At 36.4% G+C, this 19470-nt stretch overlaps 1 protein-coding gene across 2 annotated transcripts in view; it reads right to left on the bottom strand.

Annotated features, from left to right (window-relative positions):
• LOC111145343 (poly(ADP-ribose) glycohydrolase) overlaps positions 1–19470 on the bottom strand; it is a 117369-nt gene that overhangs the window by 47580 nt on the left and 50319 nt on the right. For both annotated transcript variants that reach the window (XM_022500192.1, XM_022500193.1), the window contains exons 8-10: positions 16958–17050; positions 12523–12680; positions 2570–2649 (exon numbers count right to left, since the gene is read on the bottom strand). In XM_022500192.1, the coding sequence (XP_022355900.1) occupies positions 2570–2649; positions 12523–12680; positions 16958–17050 (331 nt within the window). The remainder of the gene's footprint in view (positions 1–2569; positions 2650–12522; positions 12681–16957; positions 17051–19470) is intronic.

Below are 19470 nucleotides of genomic sequence, written 5' to 3' on the forward strand. Positions count from 1 at the left end.
GCTCGATCCCAGGACCCTGGGATCGAGCCCCACATCGGGCTCTCTGTGAAGCAGGGAGCCTGCTTCCCTTCCTCTCTCTCTGCCTGCCTCTCTGTCTACTTGTGATCTCTGTCAAATAAATCAAATAAAATCTTAAAAAAAAAAAAAAAAAACATTTGAGGGGCGCCTGGGTGGCTCAGTGGGTTAAAGCCTCTGCCTTCAGCTCAGGTCATGATCTCAGGATCCTGGGATTGAGCTCCACATCGGGCTCTCTGCTCAGCAGAGAGCCTGCTTCCTCCTCTCTCTTTCTCTGCCTGCCTCTCTGCCTACTTGTGATCTCTGTCTGTCAAATAAAAAAATAAAATAAAATAAAATAAAATAAACATTTGACAACACTGAAAAGTTGGTCTTGATGGAATTACATTTTATCAATTTTAAAAGGCACATTAACTTCTAAAACTGGGATATGTCTTTCACAATGGAAGGTATCTAGCCATAGCCACTGGTTTAGATTAAAGTTGAATTTTTCCAGAGAAGATGTGCATCTGCTTCTGCAGTCATCTGGGAGCACCACCAACCTGAGATCAGTGTGAATTAAATCCACTATTGCAGGCTTTTGTGGGTCACACTGATAATATGACTTCAGACTCCAAACCTGAGGCTTGTGGTTCAAATTCTCAGGGGAGGTTCTTTTGTTTCTTCTCTAGCCAGTGCCATGGTTGACATTGGTAGTTTCTTTGTTTTCCCTTTTTTGCACAGGTTAATTTCTCATCTATCCTTAGATTAAAGGTACAGACCCTTGGTGTCTCAGCTTTGTAAAAGAGGTCTCCTATGACTCCCCATCCTGAATATTTTTTCCTTAGCTGTACATAACATAATGACACTTTTTATCATCTACAATGTCCTAGATTTGATGAAATATTGTTTAAGTAGGTTTCTGTAGTTTCTATTAAGTAGACTTCAGGCCTCCTATATAAATTGATCATTAACCTGCAAACCTTTTTTATTCCACTGAGTATTTCCTCCTTAAGCCTGTAGCTTTACATCCTAAAAACTTACAACATGTGTTGCTATATTTCACAAAAAACTAAATTACCATGTACAATGAAAAAGCCCTAAAATAAATGTCTAATTATAATTTATCTTTTTCAGCCTAATTCCTAATACTTATGATGGTTTATAAATTTCTAGTTGAAAAAAAATTAGCATTTTCCCTCAAAGCAAATAAAATTCTAAAACTTAGGCAAATTAGCTTTTAGAGAAGACATACTTGGTTTGACTCTAAGGACAGAAAAATAAATTCTGAATTACTTAGGTATAATAATGGAATGCATTCTATTTAGCAAAACAAATTTAGAATAACAAAAAATGTACCCATCTTTCTAACAAATTATTACAAATTCTAATTTGGCTTTATGTCTCATAAACCCAAATCAGCCTTCATTTCCTTTATTATTTCATTCAGTATAGAGATCAAAACTAGAAATAAATAAGCTAAGAAATAAATAACCCTCCATCAAAGAAGCATGATTTATCTTTTAAATATCAACATTCGGAAAACTGATTCCTTTCCAAAACTCTAAAAAATGTTCAGTAGCAATACCTGCAAAAATAAAAAAAATGCTAAGTCTACTATAATGTGAAATTAGACACTAAAGGAAGAATATGAGAAAATTGACCTTAAAATGAGTCAATAATGTGCTTTAAGACAAGCTGACAACCTGAATGACCATAATTGAAAAGAACTCATTTCAGTTGCCAGAGTTGATCTGCTCTAGTTAGCAAAAGCAAACTTTAAGATGTTCTGGTTTCCCTTATAATCGACTTGTAGGAAAGGCCACCTGCTGGCAATAGCTAACATATATTAATCATTTAACTTCTCACTTAATATTTAGAACTATCCTATGAGGTAACTGATCATTATTCTTTTATTCTACCAACAAGGAAACTGAGGCTTAGAGGTGTTAAGAAACTTGTCTGTGGTCACCCAGCTCCTAGGGTAAGAGTAGCAATAATGATCTATTATTAGCTAGTAATAGTAACTTCCAGCACAGGTTAGACATTTATCACCACTGCCTCAGGTTATGATTAGTTTCCGGAAAACAAGATGGTTAAGGTCCAACAGAAAAAGAAACACATAAACACTAAGTACAACACTGTTTTATAAGAATTCTACAAAGTGTGAAGGGATGAGGAAAAAAAAAGAGAGGGATGAGTAGGAAGGCAACACATAGGTTGTCCTCTGTAAATAAACTATTTGTTAATAATCAATGCCTCTTTAAGTAAAGAACACCCAAAATGTATTTCCTGGTCAATATACTTTCTTTTCAAAGTATTAATTTACTGTTTTTCATTCATGAAAACCTATCAAACCATGTTCTGCTGGTCTAACTTCAGAGTATATAAAACTCACATGTATTCATAGTATGCATTTAATGTATGTAACATGCATAAAATCTAGATTATAATACTGAATTATTTGGTTTGGGCAGGAAAGTGTAGTTGGAACACAAAATGTTTCTGACCTGCCACTTAATCTGAACCATCTGCATCAGTGATAAAAACTGTATTAAGAATGAAAGGAATTTACTTTTCTCTGTGACTCTTCTAAAGTAGCAGAAGAGTGTTTTAAGCTTCTCTGGTTTCCTTGATGAACGTCCTTCAAACAACCTGAAAAAGACCAAATAAAGAAAATAAAAAAGAGTGATCTCAAATGCCTTAATGATTCACAAACAACTAAATATATTGGTACCGAGTAAAGGAAGGCAATCCTATAAAGACAGAGAACTGGAAAACCAGATTCCAACGGCATCTGGAGAAGACTAAAACCAACTAGAACCAAGGCTTCTTAAAAGTTGTTCGAGTCAGATGGCACTCTCTAGCAACCACGTTTCTCCCATCTATCTTCCTCCAGGGAGAAGGCACCATCTGGCCCCTCAAAGTCAATTAGGCCAGTGAGTTAACGCTCAATCATTTTCCCAATGGCAAATACTAATAATTCATAATATTACTAGGTAGTTAAATGAATGAACAAAAATGGTGCATGAAAAAAAATATCCCCACAATTTTGTTGGGGGAGGGATGGCAATGGGTGGTTATGACACTGACAAGCAGGTATGACACAGTATTTAGGGACTGACCAATCTTTGGTAATTAAACAGATATACCCTTTGCACAGTAAGCAAAACAATGCCTACTCATCTAGCTTCCAGCAACCTGGACTTGCACTACTTAATTTAGTCTTCTTTGAAATGACGTGGCATTGTTAATGGTAAAACATAATGCAATTTATCCTCAGGAAAGAAAAGCAGGGCTTTGGAAGCATATGACCTGAATAGGGAGTTCGCTAAAGAATTTCAAACACAAAAGCATGCTTTAGGCATAAGATCTAGCTTTCCAAAGGCATTTAAAAATTATAAAGAAATTCTGCAGCTATAAATGACGAGGAATTATTTATCGGCCTCTAGTCATATACTCTGGCTTTACAACCAGAAACCGTTCAAGTAAAAGTTCACTTTAATAAGTGACGAAATGGGTACAATTTTTCATTATTAGAAAAGCAAGCTTATGTAACTATGCAGAGAGGGAAAAGTTAATTTCATGAGAAAATCCTATTGAGCAACTGAAATGAATTAGGGAAAGGGAAGGAAATGTAGATTTCAAATGATCCTGTTTTCAATGATCTGAAATTCTGTATTCAGGGTCAATTTCTGAGAAAACAGTTTATGTGAATACTTATTTCCTGAAAAGAATACTAATGTCAGAAAAGTATTTTAACCAAATTTAAAATTGAACTGACTTAAAAAATAAAATAAAATTGAACTGATTTTTTAAAACAGTTTAAGAGTTCCTGTATGGGGGTGTCTGGGTGGCTTGCTTGGTTAAGTGTCCGACTCTTGATTTCAGTTCAGGTCATGATCTCAGGTTGTGACATAAAGCCCTGAGTTGGCTCTGTGCTGGGCATGGAGTCTGCTTAAGATTCTCTCTCTCCCTCTGCCCCATACCTCTTAAAAAAGAGACCCTGTATGGTCATTTTTACTCATTTAAAAGAACTTACTTTTCTAAAATGTTTATTACAAATACCCTTAAAATCCACTGCCTGCTGAAAGAAAGGATCTTTGAGAGCACAGGTTTCAGCTTGGTTTCTTATGTAATATGTCAACCAGGATAGAGTTTATTTAAATAAAAATGATAGTCAAAATGAAGAAGCCACCTGGTAGTTTAATTAAACATCCAGTATCAAATAAATGTGATTTACTAAATGAGGATCTTGGGATCCACTGCAAAATCCCTTTCTAGGTTTACTACTTAGTAGAGGGAAACAGTATGAATATAAAGGCAGCCATCACCTTTTCTTAGAGATGAACTGATATACTACATAATCCAAGTAAAGTTCCTCTTCCACAGAACTACTGTGTAGTAAGGAAAAAAGTAGTTGTTATCCTTAAGAAACAATTCTCCCCAAAATAAAAAGCATCCCTGCCTCATATTTGTGGTCAGTTGTTTGTAAAATCACATTGAAGTTCATGTATTTCATAACCACAATGACAAAGTAGTTAGCCTAAGAGCCTCTTGGGACTGTAGATTTATTACCCCAGCAATACTGACTTTCCTGGAAGATTATATGGCAGTTATTATCACCTACTACAAATGAGCACCCACTGTTTATCTTGTAGGTCCTAACCTTATCAGTACAAAGTCAAGCAGAATCTCAAGGTATTGTTTATTTGTCGCTCCAAGCCCAATTTCAAATCATTATGTAACCAAATGTGCTTTCCCATGTTTCTGATGGAGCAGGAAGTGCCATGTGAGGTGGGAGGAATAAGAGACAGGAAGGAACCAAAAAATCAGGGAAGATGAAGCAGGTTTAAAACCCTTGCACGAAGTCTAAAATTCCACAACAGTGAAGTCTGGAAGTACTATGCATAGCCACCCAAATGAAATCAATTATCCTGGTGTGAAAACTACATAAAAACACAGCTAACAACATGAGTGAATATCACCAGAGTGATATAATCTGAAAGACAGCATCTAGGGGGAGGAAGAAGACAAACGAGCTCCAAGAAAAGAGAGGGACAAAAAGATGAGGCTGAGGGGCACCTAGGTGGCTCAGTGGGTTAAGCCTCTGCCTTCAGTTTAGGTCATGATCTCAGGGTCCTGGGATCAAGCCCCACATTGGGCTCTCTGCTCAATAGGGAGCCTGCTTACGCACCCCGCCCCCACCTCTCTGCCTACTTGTGATATCTGTCTGTCAAATAAATAAATTAAAAAAAAAAAAAAAAAGATGAGGCTGAGGAGGCAGAGAGAGAGACTAACAGAGATGGGGCTGGAGACAGAGGGAAGGAAGAGAAACAGAAATGCACACAGAGAGTAAGTCAACCAGAAATAGAGACTCAGAGAATGAAACCTTATAATAATCAAGCACCATGAAATATTTTAACTTCCCAGCAATTTTTTAAAAAAGATTTATTTATTTGACAGAGATCACAAGTAGGCAGAGAGGTGGTAGGGGTGGGAGGGAGGGAAGCAGGCTCCCTGCTGAGCAGAGAGCGGATGCGGGGCTTGATCCCAGGACCCTTGGATCATGACCTGAGCTGAAGGCAGAGGCTTTAACCCACTGAGCCACCCAGGTGCCCTCAACAATTTTTTTTTTTAAAAGATTTTATTTATTTACTTGAGAGAGAATGAGTGAGAGAGAACATGACAGAGGAGAAGGTCAGAAAGAGAAGCAGACTCCCCAAGGAGCTGGGAGGCCGATGCGGGACTCGATCCTAGAAGTCCAGGATCATGACCTGAGCCAAAGGCAGTCACTCAACCAACTGAGCCACCCAGGTGCCCCAATTTTTCTTTTTTAATTTAGGTTTTCAAGTGCTGGGTGTGTATATTCAAAGGCCTATTTTGAGTCAGCAGGTATGCATATGACCATGCACATAAACTAGACCACAATAACCCCTTTGCATATAGGAAGGACATTTTGGCATTTAACTGAGTATTAGAGAGTATTTTAAAAAGCAAACAGAAAAAGCTAGTCAGGCAACCTCGCTTTTGTTCTAAACAAAACTTTTTATTTTCAAGGAAATAAGTCAATCAAGGGTCAGATACTTATTAACTGAGGTCTTTCTTCCCTTACATATATAGAAAATCATAGTTTAATAAAATCTTTCCCTGAATAGAATATTGATAACATTACTGGAATTGAATTCTAGGCACACACACACACCCTCATGTGATTTCAAGTTAAGGATTAATCCCATTAGTACACAGTAAATCAAACTGAAAACACTGCAACCTCCACTTTAAAATAGATGCAAATGATAATCTGGAACCTAGCCACAAAGTCATTCTTGGCTCTTCTCTGAAGCAATCTGCCATATGGCCCCAACAGCACTTTAAATCCAGGGAAGAGGCAGATGTAAAAGCCTCCTGGGCTGACCACTGCTGCGACCCACAATTAATCTCTGACCATCAGTTTCTAAGCAATCTCAGAAGCATCAATGCTAATCACATTGGAAGCCTTTATATGAATGTTTAGGCCCTGAAAGGCAAGCAGGGGAAAAGGTCAGGGGTATTTAACATAACTAAGCAGAGCTGGAAGAACACAACAATAAATAAAAACAGGAAGACTTATTCAATTTATTGACGTCAGCCTCCCACCACATACTCTTAACCATTTTTCTTATTCAATCAACTAGCTAGCCATAGCCCTTCTGAGGCTAACTACACTCACATACACACACAACTCCCAACTGCCAGAACTACCATCATAAATAGCAACTAGGCAAAAAAGACAACACCACCACAACAAAATGCTCCATAATCAGTTTATCAAATGGCTCATCAAATTAGGTACTTGATCTTTCATAAGTCACATGAAAAAGGGGAACTTTTGGTTGTTTTCCACTTCTGGAGCACACTCAGAGCATTTTGCTTAAGAGGAAGTAAGACATAATAAATGAGCACTGACTGTGAACAGAAGACAGTATCCAGGTCCCAGTTCTGCTGACAAGGCATTTACTCTCACTAAACCTATCAGTATAGAGGTTTCCCTACCTAGAAACTACCAATGATAGAATCAAAGTAAACTGTCAATAGACAGCATCAGTGATCATATACAGTCATCATTCCTCGTGTTTTTTTGTTTTGTTTTGTTTTTGCTAGTTTAGGCTTATTAAATACATACCATCTCAGCGCAGCCAAGTGCTGACATCCTGGCTGCTAGGATTCCCTAAAACAATTGTAGACACTACCACAGGCTTTACTTGCACTTAATTAATTTTCAACCTTCTGGTGACCAAAAGAATATCCATCAACCAGAAGACAGGAATATGCTTGTATTCAAATTTTCAATAGATTAAGCTCTCATTTGGTGAAAATGCTATTGGGATACTATGAGTTTAAATCCTTTCATGGTCACTCTGGACTGACAAATGACTTTCATTTTACAGACTGAGAATTATTTCTAAGGATAGTTTTAGTTTCTGATTAGCTATGATGTAAGAAGTATTAACCTAATTAACCTGAATAATTATTCAAACGGAGGCCAGATAGCGGAATGGTTAAGGGACTCAGCTTCTAGAGGAATACTTTAATCCTGAGTTTGAATCCCAGTTATACCAGCTAACTTAGGGAAGTAACCTACCCTCTCTAAGCTTCCATCTTCTCATCTGAAAAATGAAAAAAATAATACCTAATTTATAAATTTGATATATTAGGTAAAAAAATAACAGCATGGTGACTGATACATAGCAAGTACTTAATAAACATTAGGTATTGTTATTAAGAATTATTCTCATGCAAAAAAAATTTCTCATGCCCAGCAAAGAAATCAACATTCATTTACATAAAATGCTTACATTGTTCAAATCCATATTCCCTTCATTAAGAAAAATAGCTCAGCCTCTTTTCCCATCAAACCTAACATGCTGACGTTCAGAGCCAACCAGCTCAAATTTCAGAATAAATGACCCTGCACAATGAAAAAGATAAACACACGCCTTTGCCAAGAAGTTCCAGTATTCCTCTGTCAGAAGTTTAGCTGAAAACCAATGATGCTTTAAAAATGAACACATGTGGGGTTGCTCGGGTGGCTCAGTTGGTTAATCGTCTGCCTTTGGCTCATGTCATGATCCCAGGGTACCGGGATGGATGGAGTCCTACATCAGGCTCCTTGCTCAGTGGGGAGTCTGCTTCTCCCTCTTCTTGTGCTCCCCCTACTTGTGCTCTCTTTCTTACTCGTTCACTCTATCTCAAATAATAAAATCTTAAAAATAAAATAAATAAAATTAACACACATTGTAATTGATATAAAGCCTGGTAATTGTGGCAGGAAATGGGAAGTCACAAAAGCCAAGGCTTCCCAAGACTACTTCTACCTGTCACCCATTCCAAACCTGAGGTCTATTTTACTATTGAGAAAAGAATGCTGTCAATGTAGCAGGGGCCTAGCCTTTAGAGCACCCTGTGGACTTGTTTCTCTTACATGCTGAATGGACAGTGATGGGGAAGGGGAGGTTATGATACTGTGTCTATGGGGCTACAGTTAGGAAGGAAGAAGGTAGTTGTTTAAGACAGGCTCAAAAAATTTGTAGGAGTCCAACCTCAAAATCAAATCACAAAAATCATCCACTCTTTTTATTAACTTTGTCTTCTGCTCCATTTCTGATGATTGACTTGTAACTATTTTTCTTCTGATTATAAAAGTAATATGTTTATTATAAACAATTTCAAAAATATAGAAAAGAATGAAAAAAAGAGCATTAAATATGTTTATCTCACTACCCAATGGTAATCATACTTTTATTCATTTTCTTGTCAGTCCATTTTCCAAGCTCATACATGTACTAATGTGAACACAAAGACAATTAACAGACAGATATTTTAACATAATTGAGATATTCTACATATAAGTTTTTAATCCTTATTAAAGACTACAATTGCTAATTCTTTTTTTAAAAGATTTTATTTATTTGTTTGTTTATTTGAAAGAAAGAGAACAAGGGGAGGAGTAGAGGGAGAGGGATAAGCAGACTCTACGCTCAGTGTGGAGTCAGGCATGGAGAATGATCCCAGGAGCCTGAGATCACAACCTGAGCGGAACTCAAGAGTCAGATGCTCCAGCTCAACCAGTTGAGCCACCGCTACATTTGCTGTTTCTAATCATGCTTAAGCTTCTGCTCCCTTTCTGTGCTTTTTCTTATTTTAACCAATAAGGTATGTATATTTGTAGTTATCCAGAGAGCTTTTAGCTTTTCTAAGAAAAGGGCTATAAATATTTAACCAAGATATCAGACTAAAATGATTTGTGAAGAGTTTAAACACCAAAATTTTTTTTTTCTTTAAGTAAACTCTACACCCAACATGGAGCTGAAACTCACCATCCCAAGATTAAGACTAGCATGCTCTACCAACTTAGCCACCCAGGTGCCCCTAAATACTGAATTCTTCATGGGTGAAACTTAACATCTACAATTTGTTTAAAAAAAATTTTTTTTAAGTGGGGTTGGATAGGTAAAAACAGAGCAAAATAAAAAATTCTGTTAAGTACTGAAGATGGATAAACATGGGTTCACAATACTGTTTTCTTTACTTTTTAGTATGTTTGAAAATATCCTTAACAGTTTTAAAAATAACTTTTTTGGGAAAAGATCGGCTCTCTGATATAACCTCAACTTAGTAAGAGAATGCACAGTTCTAATCTAAAAAATAAATTTAAGAGGTCTATAATTAAATCAAAGAATCAATCTGAGAAAGCTTGGATCTAAGACATCAAAGGTTTATATGAGGGACCATCAAGATACAAGCACTAGCTGACTACTCATTCCATAGAAACAAACTGTAAGTGGCCATGGAAACCCTAATTCTAAAGCATATTTTTAAGTAAGAATATATTTACTTATGTATTTATGTATTTATTTATTTTTATTAACATATAATGTATTATTTGCTTCAGGGGTACTTGTCTGTGAATCATCAGCCTTACACAATTCACCGCACTCATCATAGCACATACCCTCCCCAATGAATTCTAAAGCATTATTAATTAGAGCTACTGCTTACCAAAACCAAAACCAGAAAAACACTCATTTTTAATTTTTTTTAATTTAAAATTTTAAAATTTATAGTATCTCTGGTGATCCTGGAGCTGATCAAACATCTATTCCAAATAAACAGAAAGACCATTTACTCTACAGAGATCCTTATTATTAATATAACTAATACTCTTCATGGAAACAGATAATTACATTTCTACAAAATTAAATTTCCACTGTTTACTTACATACAAAATTTGACCATTTCCTTTCTATACTAAAAAAAAAAAACCTGCAAGAGATGCATAGCCCTTAACTATGAACAGAAAAAAATTCTTTTTTTTTTTTTTTAATTTATTTTGATAGACAGAAATCATAAGTAGGCAGAGAGGCAGGCAGAGAGAGAGGAGGAAGCAGTCTCCCCGCTGAGCAGAGAGTCCGATGCGGGGCTCGATCCCAGGACCCCGGGATCACGACCCGAGCCGAAGGCAGAGGCTTTAACCCACTGAGCCACCCAGGTGTCCCACAGAAAAAAATTCTTAAACAATTTCTCAAATAAGCCAAAAAATTATAGTTAATAAACAGGTTCTTTACACAATTACAATTATAGATACCAATGTTCTTTATTTTCTCTCAGTCCTATCCCAAATACTAAAGAAATCAAAGGCAAAAACTTGAATTATATATTGCTTAAAAATCAAACATTTCCCAATTCCTATGGATAAGATGCAGTTTGAAAAATAAAGAACAGTAGACTAAGAACTAAGGGTCTAAGTTTTCATCCTAGCACTCTGCCACTAATCAATTTCTCAAGTACTTCATCTGTAAAACGTATTTTCATTCACTTGATGTGGATTTACTGAAGGCCTATAATGCATAAAACTTAATGAAAGATAAGACCCCTGTCCCCACTGATGGGGCGCCTAGGTGGCTCAGTCAGCCAAATGTCCAACTCTTGATTTCAGCTCAGGTCACAATCTCAGTGTTGTGAGAGATCAAGCACCACGTTAGGCTCAACACTCAAGAGGGAGTCTGCTTGAGATTCTCTCACGCTCTGCCCCTCACCCAGCTCTCTCTCTCTCTCTCTCTCTCTCTCTTTCTCTCTCTCTCTCTCTCTTTCTTCTCAAATAAATCAATCTAAAAAAGAAAAAAATCCCTGTCCCCACTGAAAGCATGAAACAACTGTAACAAAGTAGTGTAGGTGGTACAGTAGGAAAAGTAGAGAACACTGAAGGCACATGCCTGGTTGTACCCCAGATGCCTCCTTTCACCCATTCACCAATCCAGTCCGTCACTATCACAATGACTTGCCCTTCAAATGTCACCATATCTCCATCATGACCACTACATGATCCCAGCTATCATCCTTTCCTTTCTGGTGTATTGCAATAGCCTCTCCAACTGGTTAAACTCATTGTACCATGGCCCTTCTCCACTCAGTACCCAGACTGTAGTCAGAATAAACTTTTGAAAATGCTAATCTGATCAAATACATCAGCTTCCTCCTCCTCCCATACCAAATCCTTTAATGAGTTTCTATTGCCTTAGGAAGGCCTAGTAGGCACAGCAGGATTGCCTACTGGCCCCCATCTCCTTCTGCAACTTGTCCTCTCTCTCTGTGCTGCATCCACACTGGTCTTCTCTCAGTCTCTGGGGATATCATGTCCTTTTTACCACAGTGCCTTTGTACATGCTGTACCCCCTGCCCAGAATGTAATCATCTCTCCTTTTCTCCTTGGTAAAACTTCTACTCACCCCTTCATACTTAGTTCAAAAGTTATTTCTTCAAGAAAGGTTTCCTTTATTAAACTATATCCTTTCTAATAAAGTATCATAATGCTATATACCTCTCCCTGATGTAACAGAGGTACACACATACCTTCATAGGAACCCAAAAGAGTAGCAAACCTATCCTGGCAGGATCAGAGATATCAGAAGCAGTGATACATGAAATGATGCTTGAAAAAGGTATAAAATTGTGGATGAAAGAAAGGCAGAGAAGTCAGAAACTGGTTCATCCCTTCTCTTGTAACCCTCAAGGCACTTAACAAAGTGTGGAGAATACTGTAATTGCTCACTGTATGTTTGAACTAAATGACTAAATACTAGTCTCTTAAAACATACTTAGCTTTAACATACTGACTCAGAATTAGGTTAACAACATTTTCTTCACAACTGGTATTTACAAAATCAAAGAGAATATAGTATAAAATTGATATCTCTTGCTGGGATTTTAAATAAATTCTCTTACACAGATGACATTATTTTTCATTGTTTCTCCACTCCTTCTTAGTGTTAATAATGGAGAGTAACCATATAATAACAAAGATTTTCATTGAATTTTAATTATCTGGCCTGCAAAATGGCAAAAATACCACTTAACTCACTGCATTATAAAGATTAAATTAGATAATTTGACATAAAACGTTTGGCCTATAGCAAATCCCTGGACAAATATTAGTTCCTTCCCACCTTCTCTATTTCACTTTTAAAGAGGTGTTCTCTGAAAACATACCGATTGAAGTTAATGTCTGGGTAGCTAGAATACTCAGATTTCATCTTAGCATTTCGCCGTGGAAATGTGCAGAAGAAAGCATTAGCTAAAAGACTGGCAATCTGTTCCTGTGACATTGTGATGGAATGATTCATCTTCTGTTTCAGGAGCGGTATTGGCTGACAGAGGAAACAAAATATACAGACAAGAAGAACAATAATTAGTTTAGCAATTTTAAAAGCAGAGGCACCAAATTGCATTTGCTAAATTAAGGCAGGAATAATTTCAGGCCACTCTTGAATCCGTAAATCAGCAGTACTGTTGAAGTCAAGGGCAGTTCATCAAGGATGATTGGAAAAGTGTACTTGTTTGACAAACTGCAGATTTCTAATCAATAATAATGATAGTGCAGAGAACACAAAATGTTACTTATTAGCGGAAAACAAGATTGCTTTAGCAAGTAGGAAATAAAAACACATTATCCATGTAATGAAAAATTTAAACAAAAGATGAAACAAAAAAATGCAACACTGAGTTTAGCTATTATTACATATGCTAAATTTTATTTTCACTTGTATTTATAACTGCCACATGGAGCAATTTTTCTATCTTAGTCCTAAATAAAATGATCTAAGGAAAATAATTCAATAAATAAGTCTTTTCCTTCTAATTCTGAATTACACTTTACTTTGACAATTTCTTTACGAGACCTAAATCTAATTTTATTAAAGCAATTAATAGGACAGGTGTATACAGACTTATGTGTAACTTGTAAGAAGATAGGCATTTCCTACATACTCATTTTAAGCCAAGGAAGACATAGGGCATTTTCCCTTCAAAGTTTTTATGATGGAAATGTCTTCTAGTTGTACCAAATCCAAATTCATTGACCTCTTCTTTTCAGTATAATCCATGGACCTAACTATTATGTTCAGTTGGTCTTATTCTATTTTAAATGTTTAAACTACATGTTTTCAAAGTCATGATGGTAAAGTCAAGTTTATGTATCAGTTGTAAAGTTTTTAAAACGCTCCAACATAATGTTTAAGATGCTTTTCCTTCTACCTTTCGGTAAGACACTGAAGTAAGAATCCTGGATTCCTGCATTTATTTCAAACCAGTATACAAAGACAACTGTCCTGATCATATCTAAGGAATCAACACCAAAAATGAAATTGAGGAAAGGCAGGCAAGACAAATCAAAACTGCAATAATATAAAAATTAATTTTTTTCTAAGTAACAGAAAACAGACATCAGTGCTAGAATAAGAATTTGCTAGAAAAAGAAAAGGTTAAATTTGCAGTTCAACTATTTCCCTTGGGAAAATACAAAGATAAACTAACAAGGGAAATGGAAAGAATCACTATAATATCCAAAATTTTCTCCTTTTAGGCCTTAGCAATTACCATTTCTAAGAAAGAAGAAACAGAGAGGTCATATGGGTTTCTCTTTCCATCCTATACACTTATTTACAACCCAGCAATGAGTTTAGAAAAGGTGACAATGTATCAATGGCTTCAAGCAAACTGTTACTTAGTTTTTTAAAAAAATGAGCTTCTAACTGCAATTTACCAAGTTATCCATAAAAATGACTTTAAAAAGTAATGGTGATATTTTAGGCTTACTGAACTATAAACACAAACATCTCTTAACCCCCAAATAACAAAACAGTACAATTTTAAATACAGTAATTTATTTCTATTTTCTTGGAGGAGGAATGTCTGAAAGCTCAACATTTGGGGAGAACTAGAAAGTGTGAATCTTTTAAGTGTTCAGCTAGATAAAATAAGAGACTGACTGATTTAATACAAACCAAGATCGTTCAAAAAGTTAATCTCAAAAATCTGCTTCCTTCCTTTAATTTGCTTTTTATAAATCTAAAATTTACCTTTTGGGTTTGGCCTAGAGAATGTTAATGTGATAAATCATTAAATAATCACATATGCAATTTAACTTGCCAAAGATACACTGTGATATCAAAGTGAAGTGTTAACTTTCACAGCAGAGATTTACTTTTCAGTAGAGTAGAAAGCCCAGACTTAAAATGTTCTCCCCATTAATACATGAATAGAAAAACAAAATTGTTTTTAACCAGGCCAAAATGTTGGGGAGCCACAAGTCCAATTTTGTTTTACCAAGTGCCTTGTTAGAACTTATAAATTTAGATGTTTTTGAATATGTATCTCATTACATAAAATATGGAAATGCTCTTCTTGCCTAAGTGCAAGGGGAAGAGAAGATTAAGTGATTCATGTCTGAAGGCTATATACTATCAATTATGAACTACATGTTGAATTAAAAGACCATTTAATTAAGCACATGGAACTTGAGGTCACAAAGAGGATTTCCCTTCAAGAAGAATATAATATAGTAGGGGGAGATATATAAAGACAAAAATCACAAAATAATGTTCTAAGTGTGACTTGAGTGTCATAGGAGGGGTTAACTTTGGCTAGGAGAGGTAGGGAAGGCTTCGCAGGAGACATAAAAGTTAAGCACAACCTAAGAGATAGTAAGGGATCTTACTAGGTAAGGAAAAAAGCAACGAGAAAAAGCATAAAGAATGAACATGACACATAAGTAAGCAAAAAAAACTTCCAACATAAGGAGTATTAGTATGTATTTTCCCTGCCCAAAAGAAAACTTATTTCAGATACTATGCATTAATGATGTGAAATTAAAGTTACACAAAATGAGAAATATCACAGTAAGATGCTAACAAATATGGCACATCAAAAAACATACAGTGGTTCTTAACTGAAGGTGGCATGGCCCTCAACCATTTGCTTATGTTTTTAGATTGTTCCAATGACTATGGCTGTGGTTTTGTGGGTATCCCCAATGACAAGTTACTATGTGTGAAACCATTTCTCACATGTGTAAACTATTCCACCCAAAATGTCCCTAGGGCCTCTGTGGAGCAACAGTATTACCAAAACCCTGGCTAGCATCCATGCAGCAAGGGGGCTAGCTCTAGAAACAAAAGACAGAGGCAAATTCACAACCTATGTTGTGAGGAACACAGGAAGAAAATTATAAAGAACAAACCAACAACCTCTTACGGTTATCTGAAAATGTGTCCACAAATTATTTGATATTTCCTCCTTTTAAAAGATTTTTAAAAATATTTTATAATTGAGAGAAAGAGAGCATGAGCGGGAGGGGCAGAGGGTGAGGGAGGGAGAATTCCAAGCAGACCCTGAGCTGAATGCAGAACCCAACACAGGGCTTGATCTCATAACCCTGAGATCGAAACCAAGAGTCAGACACACTCAACCAACTGCGCCACCCAGGAACTCCGACATTTCCTTCTTCTAAGAGAGTCTAATTACCATCTCCTTGAGTGTGGATTAGATTTAGTGACTAATTTGTAATCAACAGAAAAATAGCATGAGTGACAGTAGGTGCCTTCAAAAACTAGGTCAAAAAAGGCACTGCCAATTTCCTGTTCTCTCCCGTAGGTGGCTTGTTCTGGAGAAGTTAGCAAGCATGTCGTGAGGACAAGTCAATCAGCCTAGGGAGAGGGCCATCGCAAGAAATTGAGGGCTTCTGGGTGCTGGGTGGCTCAGGTGGTTGAGCCTCTTCCTTCAGCTCAGGTCGTGATCCCAGTGTCCTGGGACTGAGTTCCGTTATCAGGCTTCCTGCTCCGTTGGGAAGCCTGCTTCTCCCTCTGTCTCCAACTCCCTCTCTCTGTGATGAATAAATAAATACAATCTTAAAAAAAAAAAAAAGAAAGAAAGAAAGAAAGAAATTGAGGGCTTGTGCCAAAAGCCATGTGAGTAAACCAACTTAGAGGCGGCTCCTCCAGCCTCAGTGAAAGCTTCAGAGAAGGACTGCAGCCCTGACCAACACCCCGACTGCGACCACGAAAGAGATCCTGAGCCAGAACCACTCAGCAAAGCTGTTGCTGAATTCCTGACAGACAGAGACTGTGAGATAATAAATGTTTGTTGCTTTAAGCCACGGAATTTTGGCAAATTTATTATACAGCTATAATTAACATACTCCCCCCAAAAAGAATACCAGATTCTTTTATTTGTAAAAGTTATAAAAGTACCATGAGCTCACTTGTTATATAATACACCACTGTGAGGTAAGGAAGAGCCATTCTGAAGAAGATGAATGTTCTAAATCCATTAGTATGTCTTAGAATAATGACATTTTTTTTTAAAGTCAGAGATTATTTAAACAAAATGAGAATAGGAACTCTGAATAAGCAAACCTCAATAGTGTAAACTGAAGCTCAGAAATTGAATGCTGCATTTTTAATGTCCTTTTGTAGCATTCCCTCTAGCCTCTAACCTTTACTTCAGTATAGCAAAATCTTTACACTCTTTGGTAAAAACTGTTTCCCATCTCTTTCTTCTCTCTCTTTGACCCTGGCCATTAGAGTTAAAAAGAAATTCAATTGTGAGTGCCAAGGACGCTACTGAGGAAGAAGTTATTTCTACTAACCTGGGTGCAAATATTGGGCAGACAGAGTGCAATTTTCACCATATCAGGCAAAATGGACTGATATAAATGTTGAGCTTCTGCTTCTTCAAGTACCTGAAAACCAATCAAATATATTAGTGAATAATAACCAATGAACAAATGTTTGTTATGAAATTAAATTACATACCTGCTTTTCACTGAATCCCATAAGGCACTTTATCAGTATCATCAAACACATGTAAAAGTACACCAACAGACATGTACTAAGGTGGAACTTCGGTATTTAAAAACTCTTTTTTTTTTTTTAAAGATTTTTATTTATTTATTTCACAGAGAGAGCATAAGCAGAGGGAACAGCAGAGGGAGAGGGAGAAGCAGGCTCCCCACTGAGGACCCTGGGATCATGACCGGAGCCAAAGGCAGATGCTTAACCGACTGAGCCACTCAGGCACCCCTACAAATTCACTTTCAAACGTATCTAATCTCCTGAATACCCTCTGAAAGCTAATTAAGTATCCCAAATATCAAATATCTCTCATGTCAACTTTCACAATTAAATGAAACACTTGCAAATAAAAAAACCCAGCACATTCTGCCCTTAGTTACAACTAAAAACTGCTAGACCACTAAGGACTCACTAAGAAACTCTAGAACCCATTCAGTTTCAATTGTTCATAATTTTAAAAAATCACCATAAAAAACATACTAATTATTTCAGAGCACAGTATATTTTTCAAATCTAACCTACTGGGTAGTAAACAATGAGGTTTCTGATGATCATAGAATTTTTATTTTAAGGCACTGCTGGGAGGTTAAAACCACAATTCCCACATCATAATCTGAAGTACAACAAAGACAACATTCATAGCCCATTTTTATCTTTTATAATTTCCCATCCCTACAGGCTTTAGAAATTACTTTAGGTCTTTTGATCTAATTTCTCTCTAAAAATGTATCTTTAAAAGTACTGAAAATGAAAACACTGTTAATTTGGGAATTAACCAATTAACCATTTGGAAATTGTTAAGTCAGGATTAAAGTAAAACATTTATCAAATTAAAATTACATTTGAACTAAAGGAGGTCTCATTTATAACCCAGTCTGATTCTGTCATTATTACATAGGAAAGAAAACTGAGGCCAAGGAGGTTACCTGATTATCCTAGCTTGAGAAGGTCAATTAGCAACTAAATCAAAACTAGAACCCAAGTGTTCCCACCTCTACTCCACTACTCTCCCCACGTCTCTACTTGAAAGGGATTAATGAGGATACAGACTCTTCACAAACCTACAGACTTTCTTTGCTATAAATTGGAATTAAGGAACCTTCATTCGTCTATCTGAAGCTGCACAAGGTATGTCTGTAAATAGAAAAAGTAACAATTTACATCTACTCTGGTTTTATAGAGCATTTCTAACACTAAGATTTGTCATTATATCAATACGCTAACATCCAACCTATGCTTAAGCTCCCTCTCTAAATTAGGACAGTGTTAGATCTTTTATTGTAGTACCAAAGGTCCTTCGACTGTTTCTTTGGGTTTTTTTCTTTTTGCCAGTCTATTTTCTTTGTATTGTTCAAAATGAGTAATTCTGTTGTTCTCTTTCAAGTTTACCATTTCTTTCTTCTGTCATCCCATTTCTTCATTGAGCTCATTCATAGCACTTCTTTAAAAATTTCAGTTATTGTATTTTTCAGTTCTAAAATTTCTATTTGGTTTTTTATCTTTATAGCTACTATTTCTTTACTGAAACTATTTTTTCATCATTTTTAGCAGACTTGTAATAGCTCATTGAAGCCTTTTGTGATGGCTCCTTGAAAATCTTGTCATATAATTCTAAAAGCTGTTTTATCTTGGGGTTGAGGTCCACAGACTGTCTTCTCATTTCAACACAGATCTTCCTGATTCTTGGTGATGAGTCATCTTTTATTGGAATCTGGGTATCTTGGGTATTATGTTATGAGATTCTGGATCTTATTTAAATCTTGTTTTAGCACTCCTTCTGTAACAGAGGAAGGCAAGAGCTAACTTCTTACTGCCAGTTTGGAGTAGAAACTCAGGCCCCCTACTTGTGAGGAGTGGGGAAGGCATCTTGTGCCACTGGGTGGAGTTGAGAATTCAAGTTCCCGGACAGACCTCTACTGTACATTTCTAGGGCCCCACAGACCATAGCTGGTCAGTATTTTCTCTACCATTCAGAGTGTTCTTATGTTTATATAGTATCCACGGTTTTAACTACATTTAGTAGAACGGACAGGGTGAAATGTCTACCCAAATATTTTAACCTAAAGACATTTAACCTTTATATGTCTAAATGGGCTGACAGCTTCTCTTTTGGGTACCTATCCTTGTCTTTTAAAATTGACAGACCAAGTAGTCGCTGCCGTGCTTTGCTGACGGTCACAAGCTTTAAAAATATCACTTATTTATCTGATAAAATGTTACTGCACTGGACTTCTTCACAACTGTCAACACTTCAGAGCTATGTCTAAATGCTGCTTTGGAAACGCAAATGAGAACATAAAAAAGTATC

The sequence above is a fragment of the Enhydra lutris genome, unplaced genomic scaffold, assembly GCF_002288905.1.
Source record: "Enhydra lutris kenyoni isolate GAN:26980312 unplaced genomic scaffold, ASM228890v2 scaffoldscaffold12, whole genome shotgun sequence".
NCBI lineage: Eukaryota > Metazoa > Chordata > Mammalia > Carnivora > Mustelidae > Enhydra > Enhydra lutris.